Source organism: Artemia franciscana, unplaced genomic scaffold (assembly GCF_032884065.1).
Source record: "Artemia franciscana unplaced genomic scaffold, ASM3288406v1 PGA_scaffold_47, whole genome shotgun sequence".
Classification (NCBI taxonomy): domain Eukaryota; kingdom Metazoa; phylum Arthropoda; class Branchiopoda; order Anostraca; family Artemiidae; genus Artemia; species Artemia franciscana.
This window is the reverse complement of record NW_027062688.1, coordinates 1290033-1315071: the sequence shown is the minus strand read 5'-3', so window position 1 is coordinate 1315071 and position 25039 is coordinate 1290033. Positions and strand designations below refer to the sequence as shown.

At 33.2% G+C, this 25039-nt stretch overlaps 2 protein-coding genes and 1 long non-coding RNA gene across 4 annotated transcripts in view; 1 reads left to right on the top strand and 2 right to left on the bottom strand.

Annotated features, from left to right (window-relative positions):
• Positions 1–451, bottom strand: part of LOC136041863 (collagen alpha-1(V) chain-like) — a 209722-nt gene extending 209271 nt beyond the window's left edge. The window contains exon 1 of the mRNA XM_065726642.1: positions 199–451. Within this exon, the coding sequence (XP_065582714.1) occupies positions 199–307 (109 nt within the window). The 5' untranslated portion in view covers positions 308–451. The remainder of the gene's footprint in view (positions 1–198) is intronic.
• LOC136041866 (uncharacterized) overlaps positions 1–23534 on the top strand; it is a 35871-nt gene extending 12337 nt beyond the window's left edge. Inside the window, exons 2-4 of one of the 2 annotated variants that reach the window (XR_010621118.1) lie at positions 1497–1642; positions 19711–19853; positions 21816–23534. This is a non-coding gene — a long non-coding RNA (uncharacterized LOC136041866). Of the gene's footprint in view, positions 1–1496; positions 1643–19710; positions 19858–21815 lie in introns of both variants that reach the window. The other variant, XR_010621119.1, reaches the window with a different exon arrangement.
• Positions 1–24814, bottom strand: part of LOC136041864 (AP-1 complex subunit mu-1-like) — a 381890-nt gene extending 357076 nt beyond the window's left edge. The window contains exon 1 of the mRNA XM_065726643.1: positions 24802–24814. The gene's annotated coding sequence lies outside the window, so the exon portion shown is untranslated. The remainder of the gene's footprint in view (positions 1–24801) is intronic.
• Between the last annotated feature and the right edge of the window lie 225 nt (positions 24815–25039).

The following is a 25039-nucleotide window of genomic DNA, read 5'->3' as shown; positions in this document are numbered from 1 at the left end:
TCATCTTTTAGAAAAATGTATTTCTTTCCATTAGAAGAACTCCTCTGTGACACACAAATAAATTTTGTTTTCTTTTTCATCAAGGGTGGGGTAAAGCAACAAAAAACTCTTAGGATTAAAAAAAATACTCTTAGGAGTAACATAAACTCTTGGGAGTAAATCCCGCAAGCAAAGTCTAGAAATAAAAAAAATTCATACCACTAGGATACAGTGTATTTATCCCATTGAAATATCCAACAATAATCCACAAAAAGAATAGCACCTTAGGAGTGGGTCCCTGGTTCTTTAGGAAGCGAACCGGGCCCATGCCCGACACTTTTCACTTATCGCTCCGTCTTAAAACGGACAAGGTTAAACCACCAAACTATTAAAGCGGTAGTCCCACATGCGCGGGCATATACACTAGACCTGCCACAAACGGTTCCTAAGCTTTCCCAGAACTAAGCTCATAATGTTGGCTGGAAACATTTCAACCGCCTTGGGCGGCTACTGGAGAAAAGGAGGAAAAAATGCACACTTGGTGACGGTTATTAACAGATTCTTAGGTTATCCGGTCTATATCACGCTGTATATTAATTTCATCCTAGCTGAGTTAGCTTAAATCACATGAACGATAATTGTGCTTAAATGAGTAAGCTTAACGATGGCATATGAAAGAGGTCAATAATGATTAATTTTATTTAACGACCTCATTATTGTTTTCAGGTATTTTAATCATATTTTGGGAGCTTAGTTTCTTCCAAATTACATTCCCCCAGAAAATTGAAATTCTGCTTGTATCTTTATGAACGCTAAAAAAAGGTATGATTGTACTTAAATTAATTTTTTAATATCCTTAAAATTTCATTTTGATTGATATTTTGATAAAAGTAATTGATGAATATAATTTTATTTAATTTGTTATTTTTTTCTATTATAAGCCACGTTCTTTACCAGACGTTGTTTTTTAAGCGCAGATTTGAATCGGAACTTCTTTGGCAAAAGAAAACAGGAAGTTACAGACAGCCAAAAAGACAAAATAGTTTTAGATTTTTATTCTTTCAGTCCCCCTCCCTCCACCCTTCTTTTTTATGTGAAAACTAAATTGTCAACTGGATAAATGTTTGATTATATTCACTTTTTAATCGATTTTTTTTAAATATTAGTTAATTTATCAATATTCTTTGATATAAGCAAAGACAAGGGCGGATCTAGAGCAATATCATGGGATGGGGGGGGACAATATGACATGGAAGCCAATGACCAAAATCTTGGGGAGGGCAATGTGACAGAGGTGGTAATCATTGACCAAATTGACACATTTATTCTAAAAATGAGTGAAATAAAGAAGACAATAGAAAAAGAGGGCACCTGAAAAATCTTGGGGGCCCAGATCCCCCCCCCCCCACGCCCTGGATCTGCACACTTTGGGTCAAGGGAACATCAACCTGTTTTAATAAAGGGACCTTAAATAGGTCTCTGATCTTATCTGATGAGAAAGATCTTATGTTTTGTAGATAAGAGACCTTAAAGCTATTGGATTCTCACACGTTTAAAGAATTCGCATGGAATTAGATGGACAAAGAAGGCACTACTGTACAACGAAGAATGTGGATGATATAGAGGACCTCAAAATGCGAGCTGAAACAAAGGATAAAAATTGGTATAAATATTTATTTTATACCAGAATGTAGTAGGAGAATAGTAGCGGCATAAGTAGCCCTAAAATTTTGGCGTAATACGCTAGTGCGCTGCTCAGATGTTACTAGTACTTCCTTTCGATAACTGACTACACATAGTGTTTTTTTTATTCATTTTCACACTCTTTAAAAAATACTTTGAAAAATACAGCTTAATTTTCTAAACTCTTTCTGAGTTATTGCTGATACACCCTTTTGACAACCTGTATACATATAACTTGTTTCACTTTAGTTCAAAATTACCCTCATAATTCCCTGAAAGTCTTATCTTATTATCCTTAGGACTAAGAGTAGTACTAGTTGCAGCAGGAGTAGTGGTATTGGGAGCAGTGTATTTAGTAGCAGTGATAGCAGTAGTAGTATTAATAGCAGCGTCGTTACTAGCGAAAATGTTGGGAGGAGAGGAATTTTATCTATATGCTGGTCATTTTTACTAACTGTTTTTATCAATAATTAGCATAGTGTCCCTTATTAATACAATGGCTGCTTATTTCCATGCTGCTTATATCATCAAATAGAATATTCTGGCTCTAGTTTGCAGAACGATAACAGGAGTTGGTAAAATTACTGCATTTACCGACCAAGTTAGAGATTTCTGTAGATTATGTGCTAGTATTTTCTTTGTCATTGCTTAACCGAACAAGAAATATTGGCGGAGTCATAAAAATTGCTGAGCTTCGCACCATAATTTTACCGACTCACTTTTTTTACCGAGTGGCTAAGAAAAATGGGGGAGGGGGGTCTCCCCCTCACTCCCAGACGTGACAGCCCTGATTGTAAGAAGAGTTAATAATGTTTACATAATGCCTTTTTGTTTAGTTCAACATCTCCTGAACATGCTCGATAGTTTCAGCTTAGTACACTAATGAGGTATGGCTGAAAAACTATCTAAACTCCTATCATTTACTAAAAGTTCAAACCTATACCCTTAGTCTTCTACACCCCCCCCCCCAAAAAAAAATTCCCTGATTAATAGTAGCAGAAGCAGTAGCAGAAATAGTAATTTGTACTTAGTTCCTTTTGACTCGTTTGCCTACCCCTCAGTGTCTTTTTATGCATGGGAAATGTGTCTTTTGATTTAGTTCAACACCTTCCTAACAATTCCATGAAAGTTTCATCTTAATACTATTAGCCTCAGTACTACTTGCTTATATGTGGTGTTTATGAAAGAAGAAACAACAAACAAAACAAAAAAAAATACAAAAATAAATAAAAAAACGACTTTATCCTCCTTAAGCTTTCACTTGCTCGAAATAGTCCTTTAAAAACAGGAATACAATTTAAATAAGAGAAGAAAAGAAAAGAAAGCAGGAGAAAAAGTTCTGCACTTACGTGGCTCATGGCCTCAACCCTTCTAACAACAACTCATTCCACTCGCCCAATTCGCTTAAGAACCCCTATTTCCATCCATAGAAAGTTTTAAAAACTTTTTTTTTGCGTTTCAGTTTTTTTAGGGGGGGGGGGTATTGGAGATCGAATTAAATTTAACTCCATTATTCTTGCTAAAATCATACAACCAGAGGCAAATAGTCTTAAGATCTTGCAAGTCACAAATATTGGCAATCTTTTTCAAATATTAGGGTAATTTATTCCAAATATTTGGTCCAATACAAAGTATAAAACAGTTTGTGGTAACAAACTGTAGTAAGGAGCGACCCGGCTCAATAGTAACTGAAAATCTAAAAACGGAATTTTGATACAAATAGTTACATCAAAAGATCTGTATTTTAATTACCTTATTTTAGACCTTATTTTAGAAAATAGGGAATTCTTATTTAGAAATAGGGAGAATTATCCCGTAAAAGTAATAAAATTTGAACGAAAATCACACCATCAGATTAAAAAGCAATAATGAAATTTAAAAGGTGAATATTATCTCAATCCTTATTGTCAGTATGACATGATGATATAATAAGATCGCTCTGTGTAAGGGTTTGCAGCTTCCGAGGAAAAAATTTAAAACTTTGAATCACCCAAGGACAAAAATGGGTTATAAATGTAATGATAACTACACATTAGTTGCAGTATAAGCATTAGCAGTTGTAGTAGTAATGGTAGTGACGACAGTAGGCTACTAGTTGGGGTAATTATAGTAGTATTAGTATCAGCATGCAAATATTGCCTTTTATGGTCAATTTATCATCTCTCTTATTCTTTCCTGGAAATACCAAATTTTTGTACCCCGTCACTCCTAAATTATGCCCTTTGGCAAGCCGTATGAATATAGCATGCCTTGGAAAAATGATTCCATAAAAGACTTATATGCCCCTGGGGCATATATGACGACCCTTGCCCATGGGCTCAGGGGGGAGATATGTCACCTCTATGCATTGTTATATATCTTTGGACTATTTTCAACAAAATAACTATCTCACAATTTTGATCAGATGCACTTTGGGAAAAGAAGGCGTCAGGAAGGAGGGGGCTAGTTGCCCTACTTACGCTTTTTGACTCAATGGAACTAGATCTTCCAAATTCCAGTCAAACGAGGATGCTTTAAAGTTTATACGACCATTTCTTTCATGAACATCATATATCCCCGGGGTATACCTAAGAACCCCTGCCCCCAGGCTATGGGAGTGTGTCAGTCCCGAAGGCCTTGTTATATGATCTTTGGAATATTTCGGAAAAAAATAGCTATCTCAAAATTTCTATCTGATGCATTTGGGCAGACGAGGACGTTTGAAGGGGTGGTAATTTGCCTTCCGATCATTATTTTATCTTAAAAAGGACAGTAAGAATTTTAATTTCCAACCGAATGCCCCCCCCCCCAGAGCTCCAACCATCCCATCCATAAAATATCATATGTTAATAATGGAAAACTAGTATTACTTTTAGGCCTTGACTAAAGGGCTTTGGGATTTGTTTCTCCAAAAATATAATTAGTGGACTTTTCGACTATGCTGAATAAAATAATAGATTAAAAATGTTGATGGGATGTACTTGGAGAAACGATAGGCATGAAGGGCTTGTTGCCCTCCAGTTACTCTTGACTCTTAAAAGGGGCATAAGAATTTTGGATTTCCGATCCAATGAGCTCCTTTAGAAGTTTAAATGACAACTCTTTCAATACAAAGTGCCTTGGTCAGAAGAAAAATATACATTTCGCTCACATCACTATTTACTCACTCGCACTCTTTACTCTTCACACTTAAACAACAAAGAGAGATGAAAATCGACAAAAAAGAACCTCAAACGAAACTGCGGCCAGTAGAGAGGAAAGACTAAAATAACGTGGATTTTTCGACTGTATCCAAACTAGGCGTCCTCAGCACAAGATAAAAAGAAAAAACACTAAACTAAAAACAAATAAAACCACCAACAATAATAATAAATACAATTTTCGCTACTGATCCACATAGGGAAAAGAAGCTATTAGAGTTACTTTCAGTTGCTTAGATGTTCTAGATATTATTCAGTTGCTTTGATGTTCTCATTGAAGTAACTCTAATAGCTTCTTTTCCCTACGTGGATCAGTAGCGACAATTGTATTTATTATTATTGGTGGTGGTTTCATTTATTTTTAGTTTAATGTTGTTTCTTTTTATCTGAATTGTGTAAGGAGTGCCATTAAAACTTAATCATTTATTAATTACTCTACACATTAGGAGGCAGCTCCTTCCGTAACTCTTGTTTTTTACATTAAAGTTTTTAACCTCCTCGAAAATACTCCCTATTTAAATTCAACGAACTCTTGTGTTAGAGCGGTTTTTTTTTAAACAATTGTGACAAAATACAAATTTTAACACTTAGAGCAAGGGCTGAGAAATGAGCAAGCCACCTCATATGCGGAATTGTTTCTGCTCGTTTTTTGCTCCTTACTAACTTTTAATGTTGCTCCTTACTTCTAGTTGATTTTTTTTCTTAATAATTTCTAACCGTTTTCAAAATCATGCTAGGAAGCTCCTACTCCAAAAATACCGTGTAAAATTTCCACCGGATAAATCACTTCAAAACTTTCCTCTCGACGGAAAATTTTCCCAGTGAAAATTTCCCCCGCACAAATAGCTTTCCCATACTTTTTATAAAATGTCTTACGGGAAATAAGGGAGAATGAGGGGACTAGTTTTGCTCCAATTTTATTGGTCACCTAACAAAGGCAGTGGAACTTTTTATTTCTGATCAAATGAGCCATGTTCCGATGTCTTAGGATCACTGGTTTGATACAATCATTCCTGGAGAAAACACAGCAAAGTGGAAAAAATAAATTAACGGGCATCCGCGAAATTTCCACATTTGTTTATATAGGAGCTTGAAACCTCGACTGTAAAGTTCTTTAATGTGATAAATCTGATGGTTCTATTTTTGTTAAGATCACGTGACTTTTCAGCAGTTTTTACCCCCACCCCCCCTTTTTCTTAACTTGGAAAGTTATATTAGGCTCTTAATTCTTGATAGCTAGCTTTAAACTTAGTATTTGGAATCAGCATACAAATTTAAATCTTTTGGTGTCTCTATTGGTGTGCAAATTCCGTTTTTAGAGTTTGGGCTGCTATTGAGTCGAGTCGCTCATTACCTATAGTTTGTTGTCACGAACTGTTTGAAAAATGATTTTTTTTTTTACAGAACAGCTGAAACAAAATGTTACAATTAAAAAATTTCTTGCCAAACAATACTTTTGACCTTTTTTTAACCCCATTTTTTCGGCGGGAGGAGGTATGTCTTGGAATTGTTTCTATACTATGTTCCTATTGCCCTAGGACTCATGGTTGTACGTTCCAAGTCGTACAGAGACAAAAACCTATTGGGTAAGTTCTGGCCAATGTTAATTCCCAGGGAAGGGGTTGGTACTTTAATAAAAAAAAGAATAAATAATTGCAGAAAATTTGTCCGCGCTAATGAAGCACAAAAGTGACAAAGTCTTATCCACAGTATTATCGATATATTTGGTACCAAAACATTAGACTTAACTGTTATTACTGCTAACTTAAATTTTTCTTGGTACCTTTCAATTTTAAACTGATAAATTCTCTTTTATAACTAAGATGTTGCTAAAGACAGAGTAACATCATAGCCTTATCTGTTTGTGCTAAGCACCAATAAAATAAACTAAAAATCCCAGGGAAGGGGTTGGCACTTTAATACAACAAAAATCAATAATTGCAGAAAATTTTTCCGCGCTAATGAAGCACAACAGCGACACAGCTTTATCTACAGCATTATCAATATATTTGGTACCAAAAATATCAGACTTAGCTGCTATTACTGTTAACTTAAATTTTTCTTGGTACCTTTCAATTTTAAACGGATTAATTCTCTTTTATAGCTAAGATGTTGCTAAAGACAGAGTAACATCATAGCTTTACCTGTTTGTGCTAAGCACCAATAATAAGGTCTACTTTGTCCCTTATTTATTGTCTTTCAATTATTGTAATAGTTTATAATATATAATTATTGTAATAGAATTTTTCAAAACTTAAGCATTGGATCTAAAAGGTTCTATTGACCCTCCTGCATCCCTGCCTTAACTCTCCCCACAAAACCACCTCCCTTAATTGACACGGCTACTGAAGCCTCTATAAGGGCAATTTCATATACGCGTTTCCTAATTTTCAAGAAAAAATTCTTTTCTATTAATGTGGTAGGTGGGACAAATGAGAACTTGCTCTTTAAGCTCCTTAAGCTGTAAGGAGCGACCCGGCTCAATAGTAACCAAAAACCCTAAAAAATGGAATTTTGATACCAATAGTTACATCAAAAGAATTGTATTTTAATTCTGAGTTTAAATATATAAGTTTCATCAAGATTAGTCTTACCCATCAAAAGTTACAAGCCTGAGAAAATTTGCCTCATTTTAGAAAAGAGGGGAAACACCCCCTAAATTCATACGGTCTTAACGAAAATCACACCATCAGATTCAACGCATCAGAGAGCCTTATTGTAGAACTTTCAAGCCCCTATCTACAAAAAGGTGGAATTTCGTATTTTTTGCCAGTAGACAAATCACGGATGCGTGTTTATTTGTTTTTTTGTTTTTTGTTTTTTTTTTTCCCAAGGGGTAATCTTATCGACTCAGTGGTCCTAGAATGTTGCGAAGGGCTCATTCTAACGGAAATTAGAAGTTCTTGTGCCATTTTTAAGTGACCGAAAAATTTGGAGGGCACCTAGGCCCCCTCCCATGCAGGGAACCCTCCTCCCTCGCTCTTTTTTTTTCTCAAAATCTTCCGATTAAAACTATGAAAAAGCCATTTAGCCAAAAAAATTATTGTGCAAATTTCGTTTTTATTATTTATTTGCGGAGAGCCAAGATCAAAACATGCATTAATTCAAAAGCGTCCATAAATTAAACAAAAAAAACAAGTTTTTTCAAATGAAAGTAAGGATTGACATTTAAACTTAAAACGAACAGAAATTACTCCGTATATGAAAGGGGCTTTTCCTCCTCAACGCCCCGTTATTTACGCTGAAGTTTTTTACTGTTTTAAAACGTAGAGCTGAGAGAAAGAGTCAAACTTTAGCGTAAAGAGTGGGGCGTTAAGGAGGAAAAGCCCCTTTCAAATACGGAGTAGTTTCTGTTTGTTTTAAGTTTATATGTCGCTCCTTACTTTCATTTAAAAAACTTGTCGGTTTTTTTTTGTTTAATTACTTTAAGAGAACTATTCTGCTTGACTTTTTAAGAGTTGAGTCTTCCAAGATAATATAGATTGTTCTAGGTCCTAATTTTTTTTGTGTAGTATACGTTTAACACTTTTATAACCCTTTTCATTTATCATATGAACATTATTGCGAATTTCGTCCTGGAGAGGATCTTATAAGAATAAAAAACGTGCTAACGACCTGTAAATTTTGCAAAATTGTCACAAAATATTTTGGGCGTGGGGGAGGACTCGGGGCATATGCTTGGTTCGATATCAGGTAACCCTTTTGCTAACAACTGGTAATTCATAATTTGGCCGAAAATTCGAGAATAAACTTTTGATTTTACTTTGCCAAAACTACTTACTCTCATTATTTGACCCTCCCCCCTTAGGCTCGTTATGAATTCAAGCAATTATAATGTCTTTGAGTCTTGAGTCACATCAAAATCAATGAGTCACACACCAAGTAGCTGTGATGGGGTATTGGTTGACGGTTAAGATGGGGTATTGGAATGGTATACGAGAGGCACAACTACGAAAGCAAGGGAGTCACGGTTATACAATTTCAGAAGGTATTTGATATTATCGTGGTTCAATTGCTATAAGCATAAAAAAGTAAAATAAATACACCAAAATTTCTTGAGCTACTTTAGAGAGATGGATTCTCATCTCATTTTAGACCACCTCATTTTGGAATTCTTGGCACAGAAAGATAATATCAATCAAGAAAGAAGAATATCTTCGCCATCCAATGCTCTTTGACAGTTCGAAAGATATATTGCCATCAGCCGTCTTTTGAAACAAATCCAGCTGTCTAAACACTAAATACTTTGCTCTAATTAGGGCACCTAGCGTCTCATTTAGTCATATTTATTATAATAATAACTAGCCAAAAGCCTATCGGACGGCAGTAATAAAATGCAGAGAAAATCGCAGCGCAAACTATTTGGTGAGATCCTGAGGAAACAAAAACAAAGTTCCGGGTTCCCTAAAAAACTTTAAATTTTAACCTGACAGTTTCCGCTAAAACCCAGTAGCGCTAATGAACAGAAATGTAAAGCGAGTAACAATTTTTTGATTTCTTAAATGAAGATCCAAATAAAAATATTTTCTATAAGTCAGGGGGAGGCTATTGTTTTTAAACGTGGATGCAAAAAATGGTTTTTAAGAATTTGGGAATGAGAGAGGAATTGTTGCTTTGTTTTTAGATTTTTCTAAAAAAAAAAATACAGAAAAGTAATTTTTAAAATTAAGACGACAGGGACTTAGTAATAATTTCTTGAAATACCTAATGATAAAACCAAAAACAAAAAAACATACTCTAGAATGTACAGGGGTAAGAGGCTCCCCATCTGAACTCCCTCTCCCTTAATTGTTGCCTCCGCTTGACCCTTCGGCCATGGGGAAAAACATATTCTCTTTACCCGATTATGTCTAAAACTTGTCACCTTTTAATTACATCTGCCTATTGAGTATAATCAAACAGTTCGTGGTAACGAACTGTAGTAAGGAGCGACCCGGCTCAATAGTAACCAAAACTCTAAAAAATGGAGTTTTGATACCAATAGCTACATCAAAAGAATTGAATTTTAATGCTGGTTTTAAATATATAAGTTTCATCAAGTTTAGTCTTACCCATCAAAATTTACGAGCCTAAGAAAATTTGCGTTATTTTAGAAAATAGGGGGAAACACCCCCTAAGGGTCATAGAATCTTAACGAAAATCACACCATCAGATTCAGCGTATCAGAGAACCCTACTGTTGAAGTTTTGAGCTCCTATCTACAAAAATGTGGAATTTTGCATTTTTTTGCCAGAAGGCAGATCACGGATGCGTGTTTATTTTTTTTTTTGTTTTTTTGTTTTTTTTTTTTGTTTTTTTCCCCAGGGGTGATCGGATCGACCCAGTTGTCCTAGAATGTTGCAAGAGGGCTCATTCTAACGGAAATGAAAAGTTCTAGTGCCCTTTTTAAGGGACCAAAAAAATTGGAGGGCACCTAGGCCCCCTCCCACGCTAATTATTTTCCCAAAGTCAACGGATCAAAATTCTGAGATAGCCATTTTATTCAGCGTTGTCGAAAAACTTTATAACTATGTCTTTGGGGACGACTTACTCCCCCACAGTCCCCGTGGGAGGGGCAACAAGTTACAAACTTTGACCTGTGCTTACATATAGTAATGGTTATTGGGAAGTATACAGGCGTTTTCAGGAGGATTTTTTGGTTGGGGGAGGGGTTGAGAAGAGGGGGATACGCTGGGGGAACTTTCCATCGAGAATTTGTCATGGGAGAAGAAAATTTCCATGAAGGGAGAGCAGGATTTACTAGCATTATTTAAAAAAAACAATTAAAAAATAAATGTGAAAAAGCTTTTTCAGCTGGAAGGAAGGAACAGCAATAAAACTTAAAACAAACAGAAATTATTACCCATATGAGGGGCTCACCTCCTTCTAATACCTCGCTCTTTACGCTAAAGTATTTTTAGTAATTTCAATTATTTATTCTACGGCTTTTGTGATTCAGGGGTCATTCTTAATGAATTGGGATAAAATTTAAACTTTAGTGTAAAGAGCGAAGTACTGACGATGGGGCGAATCCCCTCATATATGTAATAAAAACATGAGAATACAAAAGTTCTTTACGTAAGCTAATTTATAAGTTACGTAAATCTTTTACCAATAAAAAGATTCGTAAAAAATTAAAAGTTCTAGTTGCCTTTTTAATTAACCAAAAAATCGGAGGGCAACTAGGCTTCGTCCCCCGTTCTTTTTTTCTCAAAATCATTCGATCAAAATTATGAGAAAGCCATTTAGCCAAAAAAAAAAAAAATATGCAAATTTCGTTTTGATTATTCCTCTGCGGAGAGCCAAAATCAAAACATGCATTGATTCAAAAACGTTCAGAAATTAAAAAAAAAACAATTTTTTTTTAACTGAAAGTAAGGAGCGACATTAAAACTTAAAACGCACAGTAATTACTTCGTATATGAAAGAGGCTCCTTCCTCATCAACGCCCCGCTCTTTACGCTAAAGTTTTTTACTGTTTTAAAAAGAAGAATTGAGAGAAAGAGTCAAACTTTACCGTAAAGAGCGGGGCGTTGATGAGGAAGCAGCCTCTTTCATATACGAAGTAATTTCTGTGCGTTTTAAGTTTTAATGTCGCTCCTTACTTTCAGTTAAAAAAACTTGTTTTTTTTTTTAATCTCTATAATAGGCAGTGCAAGAGCCTTGCGTAAGTAAATCTCGATACAGTTTCAATGTATTTTCTTTCCCAAGCTTCTTCCTACGGAAAATATTGTCGTAGAAACTTCAAAAGTAACTTATTAGATTGAAAATTGAAAATTCTACTTACTTGAAGGGCAAACATTCTCTTCCCTCGCCTGAACTAGCTGCCCTTCCTCCTCAAATCCGAACACAATTTCTGGATAATCATTTTGGTCAAATGGTCCAATGACCATGCTCCCAGGAACGGCATTAACCCCCAAAGTACATGGACAGGGTTTATATATTATTAAAACTGTCAAATGTTTACATATAGGGTTTGTTATTAGGAAAGGGATATGCTTGATCGCAGGTTTTCAAAAAGGTGAAGGTTATTAAAGTGAAGTTTTCAGGGAATACAAAAGAGGATGTTACATTAAATCAAAGGAGATTTTGCGGACGCAGATTCTCCTATGGCCATACTTACTGTAAAACGCATAAGGGTATGCAGTTGAATTTATCAGGAATAAAAATAGAATATGAATAGAATAAAAAAAATTATAAAAATAAGAATAATTAGATAGTAAGAAAAATAAGAATATATAAAAATAGAATATGAAAGAAATTAATATAGTTGAATATTAATCTGCATTTATTTCTTATTTCTTGGGTGAGTTGAGGAGGGTGTTGAACTAATCCAAACGCATAATTCAAGCACCAAGGGCATATGCGACAGAATTAGGTTGGCAGTAAACTCCATAACCTTCGTTTGAGAGACTCCTCACTGAATGAAACTGTTTATGTTATCATGGAAGGGTTCTTTCAGTGAAACACCAATCCATATCAATAAGGTTTCAATGGAACAGTTTAAGCATAACTTGATATACAATTAGCAGATGCCCCAGGTCAAATAACTTTGCCTGAGATCTGTCCTCCTATCAGTCAGTATAAGCAGCAGGGCAATAAGTAAAATTCACTCTCCTTTCTTAACATTTCGGCAAGTGAAGTATCTGCGGACAAGCTTGTCTTCACATTCACGCGCCCATTTCCGAGCATTTTACTAAGCTCTTTTTACCATTTTATTTACACTTTTTTTTCACCTGATCAGCTAGAAATAGTTCAGCAAAGCTATAGGAGTGAAAAAAAAAATCCTCTCCGATGGTTTTCCCATTCTCTTCGAAACCCTTTTGCGACGATGTATTTTAGCAATAGCAACCAAAAGCAAACAATAGCCGAATCAAATAATCTAAATTTAAAAACCTATGGGGACTTCTGGTGGATTATAAAAACTCTGACAGACGGTAGTGTATGTTATTAAAATTTCCGGCCTTGATTAAAACTATTATCAATATCATCACATGGGATTACATTTTATGGTGATTAAATCTGGAACTTCGCTCAAGGCCTATGCTTAATTACGAATAATAGAAAAGTTATAAATTCAAGATGTATTCTCGTATTATTTGCCTGTCTTTTGGCAGCTTCCGAGACGTGTCATCTTCGCCAGTTTGCTGTTAGAATTTTTTTTTCATCGCGCGGGATGGCAGATCTCTCGTTCAGTGGGTTACCCTGTCAGTAGGTTAACTGAAATTCTTTATTTTTCCTGTAAAATTGCATTCACGAGAAAATGCTTAAGAGTAAAACAGAAGAGAAAAGAAAGAAAGGTGGCTGGGATCCAGAAGAAAAAAAGAAGTTTTTTTGTCTTAGTTGACGAAACAGCCAGTAGGATCCTCTGAAGGTGGCATGGGTATCCCTAGAGGAACCCTGCAAAATAGCATGAAACAAGTTGAGAAACTGAATATCTCTTTACAAAGTCTGAACCTTTTGTTTCTTTACACTTTGTTACAACACATGATAAAAGTTCAAAGAGAAAAAAGAAAAAAGGACGTAAAACCTATTTTTATTCCGATAAGAAGTGGTGGGTAAATGGTGGTGAAAGGAACGATGCCTCAGTTTATTTGAAACTCATTTACATAAGCCGAAAGGAACAGTATACGCATGACCGGTCTAGGTAACAACCATATTCGGTCATTAACTTTCAATAGCAACCAGATAGCCTATACTACGAGAGATACATAATTAGCATATTACAGAGGGTACATACTTAATTTTCAGTAATCCCATGATGATTCTGAGAATATATTTTATTCAGGTTGAATGAAACCGGTTTACATTTCTTGTAGGTTTCCTACACTGAGTGAATATAAAATGGGATTTTAACCGCATTTTATAATACAAACTGAATTTGAATAAATCAAGAAGCGACAAGTCTGCTACCCTCTTTTTTATGACAAGCACTTGGATAGGGTAGACCGACGAACTCTTCTCCCCAGTGAATCAATTATTATACCTTTTTCTTAGAAGGAACTTGCGGGCATCTGTGTTCCACCTACAAGGGCCCCAAATGCCCCTCTGCCAACATTTTTCTCCCTTTTTAGACAATAAAATGTTTTTGATTTTTTTAAAAAAAAATTTTTAAACTAGAAATTTTTTCTGGCACGTAGAAATTTTTCATTTTTTTTTCATGTCTTAAAATGACGTAAAATATACTTACAATAAAAGAAGTTTACTGTTGATGTTTTCGAAACGCAAAACGAAGATGATATACATGTGGTGGTAGTGATCTTTCCTATTAGAAAAATTATATTCGTAGTGACTCTTTTTCTTCTTTTGACCTATTTATTGGGGACTTCGAAATTTTTTAAACAACTTATATATGACCCCAAAATGATATAAGTGCCATTTTAAGAGAAAACATAATGAAGCGTTTTATGGAATGGATGCGAAGCATTCATTTTTATTTTTTTATGATGATATTATATATGCCATTCTTCTTAAGTGATCAAATATTATTGATATGATAAGATGTGTCTTAACTGTGTTTGTTTTTATTTCAGAAAATTGATCCCAAAGTTTCTTACATTCTCAAAGATTTCTAATTAGAGCAGATGTTTTTTAATCGTGTACGTTTCCTTTCATGAAAACTAAACCCCAAGAATCTTAAGTGATTAAATTTTATCAATGAAAATCAAATGTATTCTATCCGAGTATATTTGTATTTCTGAAAACGAAAACTTGAATTTCTTAAATGCTCAAATACTTTTAATATAAGAAACTAAAACCTTAGTTTCTTAAGAGATGAAACATATTTTTAATAAAATCTGATGTATTTTACCCATGTGTGTTTTCTTGTTTCTGAAATCTAAAACCAAGTTTTTTAAATGCTCAGATATTTTTAATAGAATAAGACGTATTTTCACCATACGTGTTTTTACTTCTGGAAACTAAACACTAAGATACTTAACTACTTTATATATTTTTACCGTACGCATTCTTTTTTATGAAAGATGGAACCCTATTTTCACGAAAAATCAAATATTATTAACCCAAATGTACTTCAATCATATGCATCATTATTTGATATATCTAAAACCCAAATTTTCGAACTTCTCAAATATTTTCAATAAAATATGATTTGTTTTAACAATGTGCGAATCTTTTTGATGAAAACTAAAGCCGAAGTTTTGTATGTGATCAAATATCAGTAATAAAATCATATGTATTTTAGACGTACGTGCTCTTATTTCTGAAAACTAAAACCGTAGATAATTAAATGCTCAAATATTTTAAATTAAAAGACAATCTACTTTAACAGTGAGAGTTCTTTTTCATGGAAACTAAACCCCAAGTTTCTCAAATAATCAAGGATTATTAATAAAGTCAAGTGTATTTTAATCGTTTCTGTTCTTACTTCTGAAATATAGAACTAAGTTATATTAAACACTCGAATATTTTTAATCTAATAAGATGTGTTTTAATCATGAGCGTTCATTTTATGAAAACTAAAACTCAAGTTTTTTTAAATAATATTACTAATATTACCAAAATATTATTTACCAAATATTACTAATAAATCAGATGTATTATAACCGTGTGTTTTCTTATTTCTGAAAATTGGAACCTAAATTTCTTAAATTATCAAATATTTTTAATACAATAAGGTGTATTTTAACTACGTGTGTTTCTTTTCGTGAAAGATAAACTGCAAGTTTCATAAATGGCCAAATAATTTATAAACAAATAAGGTGTATTTTCACCGTTTGTGTTCATTTTTATCAAAACTAAACATTGTTTTCATACATGTTCAAATATTTTCAATAAGATCAATCTAGCCCTGATATAACAAGAATCCTCTATTGTATTATCATAACCTTAAGCTGCATTACCAAATCATGCAAGTTATTAAAAATGTCTTACATGATATTATCAAAATTTACCTGGCATTAGCAAAACATGTCATTATACTGTCAAGATGTGTCTGATATTGTTAAAACATAGAACTATGAAGTCAAAATCATATCTGCTGTTACTCAAATTTGAAGTAATACGATGATATCGTGTCTTCTATTATCAAGATTATCAAAATATTTCCAAGTATTACCAAAATGTTGTGTAGTACTGTCAAAATCCGTTCTTATGTCATCAAACTTATTACACTACAAAATCGAAATTTCGAATGACATAATGAAAATTCTCTATGGTATGCCACTATCAAAACCATACCGTAATAATTTCATTTGCAAGTTATTAAAAAAATATCTTGCGTGGTATTATCAAACTCTTAAATGACATTAACAAAATATTTTCAATTACAATCGAAACAAGTCTACCACTACAAAAATTTAATATGGTGCTATCAAAATCATTCCCACTATCAACGAAATATAACATAGTGCTATGAAAATCGCTTTTTTTACAGCCAAGAACATCAAAATCTTGTCAAATGTAATTTAAACATTGTCTGATATTATAAAAAATCTTACATTGCAGTATTAACGTTTTACATAATATATCAAATTTTGCTAGGTATTACAAAATCTTGTCTTGCATCGTCAAGGTCTTGTCGGACATTATGAGTGTCCTTGTTGATATTACCTAAGTTTTGTTAGTTATTAAAAAATCATGCATGGCATTATCAAAATCTAACTCGATGTTAACAAAATACTTTCTATTACTATCTGATATTATAAAAACCTAACATTATGATAAGAATTTCTTGTTTTATATTAAGAAAATTGTAGCAATTATTATCCAATTCTTGTGCGACACTACAAATTCTCTTCAATTATTAGCAAATCTTGTCAGACACGATAAATATCCTCCACCTGGCATTAACAAAAACATTTTTTGTACTATGAAAAGTGCTTGATATTATCAAAATCTGAAATGGTGTTATCAAATTCATATCATTTATTATCAAATTTAACATGGTGCCACCAAAATTATATCTGCTGTTACCAAAATCATCCCAAGTGTTCCCGAATATTGTATGACATTATCAAACTCATGTCTAAAAATATCAAACAACTTGCGCTACATTGTCAAAATCTCACAGGGTATAACGAGAGTTCTCTATGACATTTTCGAACTTTTACATAGTATTATGCAGATCTTGCATGATAGAACGAAAATATTACCTGACATTAAAAAAAATATTTTCTGGTACTATCAAAACTAGAATGATATCGTTAAATCTTGCATGATGTTATCTAAATCATGTCTACTATTATCAAGATTAACGTAGTGCAATCAAATCGTGTCTGTCATTACCAGAATTATCAAAATCTTGCCAAGTGTTAGCAAACCCTTCTCAAGCATTACATACGACTTGTATGATTTTATCAAAATAATTTTTTACATTGTGAATCATTTCACGCTACCAAATCAAAATCACAGCTAATGTAATGATAATCCTATAAGACAATATCAACGCCATACATTATATTATCAAAATCATGCAAGTTATTAAGAAAATCTTGTACGTTATTATGATAAATTCAAAGCTATAAAGTAATATTTTCATTTACTGTCAAAACGTGTCTGTTATTATCAAAATATAGCATGGTACTATCAAAAATCAAGTTAGCTATTAAGAAGACTTATAATAATGCTATCAAAATCATGTCTGCTATAATCAAGATTATCAAAATATTATCAAATATTATCAGTACCTTATATGCTATCATCAAAGTCTTGTCTAATATTACCAAATTATGTTGTATATTAAAAAGTCTTGTCTTGCATTTTTCAGGTCTTGTGGTATATTTTGAGAATCCTCTCTGGGATTATTTAAATCTTTTAAGTTATTATCAAACTGTAGAATGTTGCTAGCAAAATCATGACTAATACTGTCAAAATTATATCAAGTATTATCGAAATCTTATGTTATATTATCAAAATCCTGCCAAAGATTATCAAATATCTTGCCCTAAATTACCGAAATCCCAACATGGTATAATGAGAATCCTGTATGATATAATCAATACTTTATGTATTATTACCAAGATTTTGGAAGTTTTTAACAAGATCTTGCATGTTTTAAAGAAAATTTTATCTTCATTATCAAAATACGTTTCTAGTAATATGAAAACGAGTCTGATGTAATCAAAAGTGACATGGTATTATCTAAATTGTGTCTTTTATTATCGAGTTTAATAAAGTGCGATCAAATCGTCTTTGTCATTATCAAGATTAGGAAATCTTCTCAAGCGTTACCAAAATCTTGTATGATATTATCAAAATCTTGTCTGATATATTAAAAGATCTCGCACTACATTATCAAAATCCTGACTGTTATAATAAGAATTCTCTATGCCAGTATCAAAACCACACATGGTATAATAAATATGAGTGGCAACAAATTGGAGGGAGGGGAGTAATTGCCCTCAATAATTTGGGAGAAAAAAGTACTTCATAAAGTGACTTTGAGACTATTGCTCGTTTTAAGCTTGAAATTCGCTCTTTACTTCGACCAGATATTTTTTCTAATTAAGTCCAGCTCGTATTAAATGTTAAAAGGCGAAAAATATTAGAAATTGCGCTTCCTCATTAATATTCATACAAATCTACCACCTTTTAAGTCTTATCATCAAGGGAATAGGTCGTTTACTTCTTAAAAAAGGTCAGTTCAAAATCAACCGAGGAGAATTTTGTTCTGTTTGCAGGTCTATTGCTTGAAATATATCATGCTGAGAAACAAGTTCAACTGTTTTCAATATTTAAATTATACTATGGTGTGTTAATTTTGTGTTTGAGCTAGATTAAGCAATTGTTTGATACTTGATCTAGGCCATTCCAAAGGGAAGCACCAAAGGAATTCAGACATACAGAGGTCTAAGAGCCTAAAATGTCAAGTATTGAATGGTATTACGCTTTTGTTGTCATTGAGACTAGTTGCAGTGACGCCAATCACGGGGTGGGGTTTGCCTCATGGATTTCCTTCTAACTTTTGATTTCAAGAATAAACTTTTATTTAGTATTTTCATGGAATAAAGAAGAAAAAATTGCCCCCTCCTTAAATTTAATATGCGAATAGAATTAAGGTGGTTGAAAAGGAAATATGTTAAAAAACAATTCTTATACCGAATTCGTAATGTGAAAAGTAAGTGTAGTTAACAAATTTTGACTGTATTATAGTTTACTCACAACCATTCCCTCCCCCGACTATGCAAATATGTAACCCAAATTATAAGTTCCCTTTGCATTTTGCCATGCGTTATTCTTTTTTCAACAAGTTGAATTAACTACAAAAGATATCAATTATATAATATTTTTAAAATAAATATTAAACAAAAAAAATATGTTTATTAGCAAAACACACGTTGCGGGTATCACATAGTACTTTATGATTATTTTAGGTAAGATGATAATTATTTAAGATTTTAAAGATAAACATTAAACTAAAGACATGTTAACAAAAATACACGTTGTGGGTATCATATGACACTTCATGATTGACTCTACAGCTCAAAATTAGCTAATAAATATGGTTTTAAAAGCCCTGGATTGCCCTGGAGACGTAAAGCTCCACTGAAATTTGGTGGGTTTACAATAGTTTGTTCGCAAGAGTTTTCAAAAATATAGTGACGTATCCTGCTATGGATTTTCAATCTACACAGATTGATAGTAGGCTATAAGAAAACAGTTTGGTTGTTTTGAACAACTTAAGCTTAAAGCTAGGTGCAAACTAAACGAACAAAGACAGTGTAAGCTTTGAGCGAAAATACTTTAAGATCGATTTTTAACGCTGAATGTCTGAGCTAAGGGTTTTTACAAAGTTGATGATAGAAAAACAAAAAAATTCCAGATAGAGCATCTGTTTTGCTAAAAAATACTTGAAATGTGTATTCCCTGTGGTATTTCATCTATTAAAACTGTACTTGACTATTTCTGTTATATCTGCGTCGTGTGAAAGACATTTTTCTTGCCTTCGATGGTTGAAGACTTACTTACTGCCGCAACACCACAGGGCAAAAAAGATTATCTTCACTTGCAATGTTGAAACTCCTGAAGGAATTTAACATGGAAAAACATAGACGAAAACAATTTTCGTAACAAGTATGTATGTATTTGCTATTTTATTTTATTTCTAGATTCGTCTAATCTTCAAATACAATAATGTTCATGTTACAATATAATATTAGACTTGGAGTCATATGTAAAAGTTTTGGGAATCCTTCTGCATTTTCCTTTTGCTTTCTGTACTCCCCTTATTTCCATGCTATTAATTAATGTAAAGCAGCAAACCCACTACCAAATCAATTTATTAAAAAGTCATAAATAAGATTTTAATGAATCACGTATAATAAAAGTTTAGTAAAACACATTCAATCATACAGAGTTAAAATGTGTTAAAAATTGTGTGCAACTGTTAGAATGGTTGTTCGTTTAATTATAAGATAGATCATCTTCTGCTGAGATTGTAGGTCGGGGAAAGGGAGGGGGATAGTTTTTACAACATTAGTGATGAGGCGTGCTGAATAAAATCGAATGTATATAAACTTCACCTTAGCTAGCGTACACATTTTTTCTTAAATATAATACTTTTGCCTGCAGTAACTCATTGCTGACAATCTTAGTAAAAGCTTCATCACCAGTAATTTATTTTATGCTTATTTAATGTTTGCTTATTGTTTATTATATAATGTCGAATATTTTGAATTTAACCAGCTGCGTCTTTAGTAAATGGTTACTTTTCTTCAAGTAGCGCTCGAAAAAAATTCTTCCTTTTCCCTCAATAAAAATGTTGGCGCTACGCCCCTGATCAAAATCATTTAAGTTATTAACAAGTTCTTGCATAATATTATCATTTAATCTCGCAAGTTATTAACAAAATGTTTTCAGGTGCAATCAAAACGTGTCTGCTATAACCAAAGTCCAATATGTTGATATTACAATTATGCTGCCTATTATCAAAACTTAACTTAGTAAAACCGAAATAGAGTCTGCTATTACCAAGATTATCAAAATCTGGTCAAATGTTATCATTAACTTACATGATATTATCAAAGTTTCGTATGATATTATCAAATCCCGTTAAAGATTACAAATCTAGTCTTCTGGCCTTGAAAATCCCTTCCGGTTTTACCTAAATCTTGCAATTTACTGTCAAAATCTAGAATGGTAATTGCGAAATCATATTTGGTACTATCAAAATATTATCAAATATTGGCGAAATTTTGTATGGTATTATGAAAAATCTCGCCTGATATAACAACAATTCTGTATTGGTATATCAAAACATTATGGTGTATTATCTGATTCTGATACTACTGTTGCTATTAATAGTAACACATCTTATTCTGATAATACCACATTAGGTTTTAATAATGTAACCTGTAGTGGAAATGATTTTGATGTGATTGAGGTTTTTTGAGAAATTAAGGTTTTAGTTTTCATAAAAAGAACGCAAAAGTTGAAAGCACATCTGAATTTATTGTGAATATTCGATCTTTTAGGAATATTCGGGCTTAGTTTTCATGAAAAGAAACACGCGTGGCTAAAATGCATTTAATTTCATTAAAGATAATTGATCATTTAAGAAAGTAAGGTACTAGTTTTCAAGAAATAAGAAAACGATCGGTTACAATACATCTGATGAATGTAAGGTACTAGTTTTCAAGAAATAAGAAAACGATCGGTTACAATACATCTGATTTATTTATAATATTCGATCATTTAAGAATAATTTGTCACAAAATAGACCCACACTGTTAAAAAACATCTTATTTTATTAAAAACATATTTGGGTAATTAAGAAACAAGAGGTTTAGTTCCCAAAAATAAAAATATGTATGGTTAAAAACATCTTGTTTTTTTTATTACAAACACTTGAGCATCTATGAAATTTTGGATTTAAATTTCAGAGACATTTATACGCACAGGGTTAAATTCCATCTGGTGATTCCAGGCACTGAGACCCTTTTGTTTTGTATTGGTAGATTCTGTTGGGAAGGAGTAATTTTTTTTGTTAGTGCGTATGATATTACTAATGCATTTGGTTCATTGATTCATTTACAGGCAATGTTGGAGCTGATTAGGCGTGGGGTTGCAATTGATTTTGTTGGTCTTGATTTTGTCTGCTGTTTTATATGTTTCACCACCTAAAGGTGCGCCTGAAAATTGAGAGGTCAATCGTCCCGGTTGACATCCCTGTGTATATAGGTATTATACAGGGTGCAAATACGTCACCGATTGTGTATAGTAATGCTACACTGCCAGCTCAGGATAGCTTGCTGATTTCGTATGTTGTAAAAACGACTAATTTGTCAGTATTATGTTATGCAGATGACTTCCTAAGCTTGAGTTGGTCAGTGTCTAGTCTAGAGGAGAGTTTTAATGTGATTTCGAGTAAATTTAGAAAGATTGGTTTTAATCTTAGCGCTGGGAAATCCCAAGTTCTTCTGTTTAATTGCCTGTCTGAGCTGGTTTCAACTTCGATGAATCTTGGTGCGGCATTTCTGAAGAGCTTATTTACCTAGGTCTACCAACTGGAGATTCAATGTTATAAGTGAGAAAGTTATTGGTGGCTAGAACTGAAAAAAAAATCCGAGCTGCTTGTGCTTCTTTAGTGCTGTCGCAAACAAATATGACAAAAAAAGCTCCTCGCGAATATGTATGATACTTTTGTTCCTCCCCATGTTTTGTACTTATCTCCGTTCTCAGTTATTTTGAATGAAAGTGATAAGAAGCAGATTAGAAAGCTAATTTTTAGTCACGCAAAGTTTTTTCTGAGTGTTTCCGATATGATCGCGTAACACCCTACTCAAACAAAATTATGGAGTTCTCGACCCAATCGTACAGCTGGATAATTTATATGTAAAATTGTCGTCAAAAGAGGTTTGCCACCCTTGGAGTGCTTTACTTTTTTGAAAAGTCTAGTTTATTCGTGTTTTTATTTTGTATATATTTGCTCCTTTTTTGAATGTGTCTTTCTTTTTTTTTAATATTCCATCGCCATGCCTTTGTGTTATTGATTGATTATAAAATACATTCATTCATTTATTCATATTAAAAATATTTGATCATTTAATGAACTAAGATTTTAGCTTTTCATAAATCGTAATAAGCACGGTTAAAAAGCTTCCTATTTCATTAAAAATGTTTGAAGATTTAAGAAACTTTTGTTTTAGTTTTAAGGAATAAGAATACACACAGATAAAAAACATTTAATTTGCTATAATAAACTTTGATTATTTAAGAAACTTAGGGCTTAGTTTTGATGAAAAGAAACGCACAAGGTTAGAATAAATTCAGAGACTATCATCTGTGGAGATATCATAATCATTCAATGCTGCGACAACTTTATCTTGTACGTACACTGTCTGATATATTTTATCTTCACTTTTAAAGTAAGATGTAAGTGTTTATCCCTCCAAAGTCTAAATAATGCCGTCCGAAAAAGTGCATTAAACTAGATATTCTCGATGGCCAGCTATAGATTACCAGGAGAGGCAGCCGTATAAAACATCCTGCAGTGGAGTTTGGATTGGGATTGGCAGAGTCAGTACCTTGTAATGAGGAGAGTGGGGTTTGGAGCAGAAGCGGAGGATCCAGAACTGACGGAATCCGTAATACAGAATCGGTTCCAGAACTGTTTTAAACCGAACTGGAAGTGGGGGTACCGGGATCTTTGAAATTAATAAACTTAATAGGTGCCATAGGGTGCCACGTGTCATACATGGGATGCCGTAGGCGGTTAATTACCGTGCAGTGTAACAATATGATAATGAAGTGCCTTACTCCGAAACATCCTCCGAAACATCTTTCGGAGTATTCAAACGTCAGAAAACTCTCAAGTGATGATATTAGAAACAAGAGGGTGTTTTCGGAGAAGGTACGTTGTGCCCTGCTCGCTCCAATCGCAGCGAGACATAAAAAAACGCTATTTGGAATTATGCTTTAAGTTTAAACGATCAATCTTGCGTAAATGGGTTTGTTTTTATGTGAATTTTTAAAAATACTCTAGGCGTTATAATATGCGTCAGAGCCTGCCAGAGACCAGTCATAGACAGGCACAGGTTTGGAATTGGAAATGGCGGCATGACGGAGGGTTGGCTTACGAAAACACAAACCAATGGTTTTAAAGCACGATTTTTAGCAAAAAAATATGTGAGAATGTCTTTGGAATGATGAAGAGGGCTATAAAGCACCGTGTACCCGCCTTAGTGTGCCACGACAGTGCTAATTGACATGGTGTATCATGTTCGGATGTCTTGCAAAAAATATCAGCCAATGGATTTAAGGAATATTTTTATCATGAAAATATCTAAAAATGCATTGGGTGGATAATATGCACAATTGGGATGTTACAGGGAAGCCAATTCTTACAAAATCCTTAGAAATAAGGGGATGGCTCATGCAAAGAAAGTTTTAAAGTCTGTATCAATTTTAAACAATAAGGAAAAATAAAATTAACGACGATACATATTGTAATAGATCAAACGTTTTGCTAAAGGTAAGGAGCGATTTTGAAACTCAAGAGCCACATCTAAAATTTAGTGAGGTGTTGTTCTGTTTTTAGAACGTAATTTTTGCATGTTTTACGGTTTTTAATTTTTCAAGTGAAAAGATTTATGAAACCTTTGATTGAAGTGCATAAGGAAAAGGTTCATTGAATGAAATGTTGAATACATGATGTGGTTTTTTCCTCGTTCTCGTCAAATTACAACTGTTCTCAGACTAAGTTGTAATGTGAGTACAAGGTTTATTAGTTAAAAGTAATGTCTTTTATGCGGTATTGTATTTTTGATGTTGTGGGTGTACTTATGGCAAATTTATCAACATTTATATTGACAATCTTTGAATTAACAGCTTTCTAGTTGAAAATTTCTCCTTCCTACCTGTATAACGTGATCTAAGTGATCGTCAGTGATCTAAGAACGTTTTAATAATATTTGTATGTTTGTTTATTAATAATTCTTGAATATTCAAAATAGCCTTCATTATTTAGATTCCTTGTTCCAAGATAAAACTTTAATATATTTCACAAATTTCATTCATGTATCTTTTAGCCTTTGCACATAGGTATGCTTGCTCTAGATTGCCTCTAATATAAGTTTAAAGTTCTGTGTAGTGAAGAGAAAAAGATAGACTTTTGATTATATATGAAGGTGTGCTATATTCTAGCCCCATAGACCAAACAAACAATAGGCCCTATACCTAGCCGTCGTTCTTTCCTGTACATTCTTATGTTTTTAAACAATCAAAGAAAACAATCTTACGTAACACCCACGTTTAAACCT